Raw genomic sequence first — 3,468 nt, 5'->3', positions numbered from 1 at the left:
TTTTTCTTTGTGTACATGTTTCACAACGTGAGATCTTTTACGGGATAACTCTGTGCCTTTTCAATCTTTGCATCAAGTTTAAACTTTAGGATGGCTAATCTTATCATGCCATATAATGTAAAATTCCGTGGTGTTATCTCAATATGGTTACCACATCTCTTGCCTCTTTATCATACTGATCTGTAGCATAGTTTTGATCAGTAGAGATCATAGGTATAGTATTGACCACTTATAAGGTCTTAGGCGTTTTTCTTCTTAAAGTCTAAAGGAACTCGTTTCCTTCCTTACCCATTGTTTCTACTTGGAAACCATACATTATAACTTCAATGGGTCACATGTTCTTTTGGGTGTGTATAATGCCTTTTAAGGCAATGCCTTAGCCATAGTTTCTTTACTATGCTTACTATACCGCTTCATGATTTCTTACTTGGTTTTATGCCCTTTAAGCAACTCTTTAAAATCATTTATATGTTCAAGTAAGATCAGGCAAGACGATGAATTCAAAATCAATTCTTATTATATATATATAAAATCGTGAAACATCAAAGCAAAACATAAAGCAATAAGACAAGTCGTATCGAAATTTAGTCCTTGAGACAATCAGAAGTCTCAAAGTCCATCTGATCATCTTTAGCAATGTCGGAATCATTATCGGCCTCATATCCGGAATCGTGAACCATGTGAGCCTCCGGGTTCTTGTTCTTCAGACTTTCTTGGTAGAGCTCACATAAGTGCTTAGGGGTTCTACAGTTCTTGGCCCAATGGTTTCCCATTCCACATCTGTGACAAACGGATTTGGTCGAGTAAGACGGTTTGGATATGCCGCCTCGACCACGGCCATAACTACCTCGGCCACGGCCATAATTGGAACCACGACCACGGTTATTGTGGTTTCCTTTCCGGCCGGTCGAGTAGTTGTCTCGGCTGTTCGAGTAATTGTCACTGCCACGCCCCATGTAACCACCACAGCCATTGCCGTATGATCTCTTATTGTTTTGGACGTAATTGCACTCGTTGGGTTCTTTCTTTTCAACCTCATTAGCTTCCGGTAATGGTGTTGTTCCAACAGGTCTAGCTTCACTGTTCTTCATCAGGAGCTCATTGTTTGCCTCGGCCAGAAGCAGACACGAGATCAGATCAGTATATGTGGCGAAGCCTTTCATTATGTACTGCTGTTGCAGTATCACATTCGATGAATGGAATGTAGAGTAAGTCTTCTCAAGTAACTCTTCTTCGGTTACTACTTCACCACAAAGTCTCAGCATCGAGACCGTCTTAAATAAGACTGAATTGTACTCATCCACCGACTTATAATCCAAGAATCTAAGATTCTTCCAGTCGTTTCTAGCCTTTGGAAGTAACACCATTTTCTGGTGATCATATCTATGCTGTAAAGCATCCCAAAGTTCTAGTGGATTTTCCATCGTGATGTACTGATCTTTTAGACCTTCAATGAGGTGATGGTGTATAATACTTATAGCCATGTACCGATCCTTATCGGTCTCATTGTTGCCCTTGATGATAGTATCACCAAGTCCCTTTGACCTTAGACTGATCTTTGTATCTAGCGCCCACTGCAAGTAGTTATCTCCGGAGAGATTAAGGGCTGCATATTCTCTGTTTGAGATTTTCGACATCTGAATCACATCATCATTCAAAATTAAGTCTCACAATGTGATCATGTGGCCGCAAGATAATCGACAAGCTCGGCCACAAACATGTCTTACGCATTTATGAAAATCAAGCAATCTAATCGACCATGGTGCGAAACAATCATCAAGCCACACGGCCATGTAGTTCTACTTAATGCAAACGGTTTCAAGATTTATAAACTACATGCTGGTCGATTCCTTTTAAACAGTATGAATGCAATCCATATTCAGATTCATATGTATGAAAATAATCTTAATCAATTCTAGGGTTTCGGTTTAAACATTAGTAGGATTCGATTTTAAGATTAAGGTTTCAAAGCCTTTAGGAATATAAATCGGATTAAGTGTTTTTAAACATTTAAACATTTCAAGCAATTCAGATTCGAGTTTTAAAACAATCCTAATCATAGCTCTAGGCGATCAATCAAACACTCAAGTTTCAAATCAAAATTAAAACCGATTTTCCAAAATTAGGGTTTTATGGGATTTCGAAAAACTTTGATCTTTGATCAAGGGGATTTGATTTGAGATTCAAAAACCTTTAAGGTTCTGATTTTAATTGATCAATGGATCAATCTCGTTTTTAGGTTTAGATCGAACTTATAGAGCTTCGATTTACTCATAGGGGATTGATCTATTTAACCTATGGCTTTCAGTTTTAGAGATTATCTTTTAGGGTTTCAATCTTTGTAAAACAACCAGGTTCGATTCATGTTCTCAGATTAAGTATGTACCTTTGTTCTTGCAGGTCTGAACCGGACCACCAAAGATCAGAGACGAGCTGAGACGAACAGACGCGGGACGGCTCCTATCGGGTCGCGTTGCCGAGGGCTATCGCGAGCTTGTTTCTTCTCGCGGACGGTTGCGTCTGGTCGGGGATTTGGTCTCAGCTGAACGCAAGCTGAGCTGAGGCTGAGGATGTTGATCACGGACAGGGGACGTCTGAAGCTGAGCTTGATCGGAGTTGAGCTTAATCAGAGTTTGCAAGCCGGAACGCAAGCAAGAACAATTTAGGGTTCTTCGGGATTAGGGTTCCAAAATATCAAGATGGCGCCGCGTATTGTTTCTGCAAGTGTGGGCGTGTATGAGATCGGATCGACAAACGGTTTGCAGGGATGTATTCGCCTCGTCAAGAGCTTCAAGATGATATGTGGCTCGTCGTCTGGTTCCTCAGGGTCTCAGAGATAGATCGATTTTAAGTTGCGCATGATTTAGGGTTTATGTGTGACGGATTTTAGGTTAGGTTTTGTCTCAGGGTTTTTGGAGTCTATCGTGGTGATAACGTGTTGTAATTAGATAGTTTAGAGACTGAATATTTCTGTGTTATTATTAATGATCAAGAGAGTTCCTTTATATAAGGATTACAAAATGAAGATAAATGGAAAGTATCCAAAACCTAAACTCACTAGGATTAGGAAAACTACTAATACATAATAATGGAAAGATTACATCTACTAGGAAAGGAAAGTGTTTCCTTTTCTCCAAGCTTTGTGGCCGCCTTTCTCTCTCCTGAAGTCGGCTCTCTCTCTCTCTCTCCTCTTTCTAGGCTTCGGCCATCTCTCCATCTTCTATGTATTGGGCCGGTCTCGGTCCAGACCTGGTTAATGGCAATCCATTCCATGATTTATAACAGTAACCTTCTATTTTGTATTAATTGCATTTTAATCTTGTTGAATTGTCAACACATAATCTCTCTTCATTGCTTATGTGGCAGCTTTAGAATTAATTTGGACAAATCTTGGACTAACATTTCATTCTCTAGAGAAAATTATTAACTCCACATATTAAGTCTACGTATATAATTATGACTAGCAAT

At 39.5% G+C, this 3,468-nt stretch overlaps 1 protein-coding gene across 1 annotated transcript; it reads right to left on the bottom strand.

Moving 5' to 3' along the window:
• Positions 1-584: 584 nt before the first annotated feature.
• Positions 585-1,884, bottom strand: LOC111208231. The gene has a single exon (XM_048760398.1). The coding sequence runs from the start codon at positions 1,635-1,637 to the stop codon at positions 585-587; it is 1,053 nt and encodes a 350-aa protein (XP_048616355.1). The 5' UTR covers positions 1,638-1,884.
• Between the last annotated feature and the right edge of the window lie 1,584 nt (positions 1,885-3,468).

Source organism: Brassica napus, chromosome C6, assembly GCF_020379485.1.
Source record: "Brassica napus cultivar Da-Ae chromosome C6, Da-Ae, whole genome shotgun sequence".
NCBI classification, from domain to species: Eukaryota; Viridiplantae; Streptophyta; class Magnoliopsida; order Brassicales; family Brassicaceae; genus Brassica; species Brassica napus.
Note: the sequence above shows the minus strand (reverse complement) of the source record. Positions and strands in the feature narration are given on the sequence as shown.

Coding starts and splice junctions, on each gene's coding strand:
- LOC111208231 (XM_048760398.1), bottom strand. CDS start 1,637: ATGTCGAAAATCTCAAACAGAGAATATGCAGCCCTTAATCTCTCCGGA.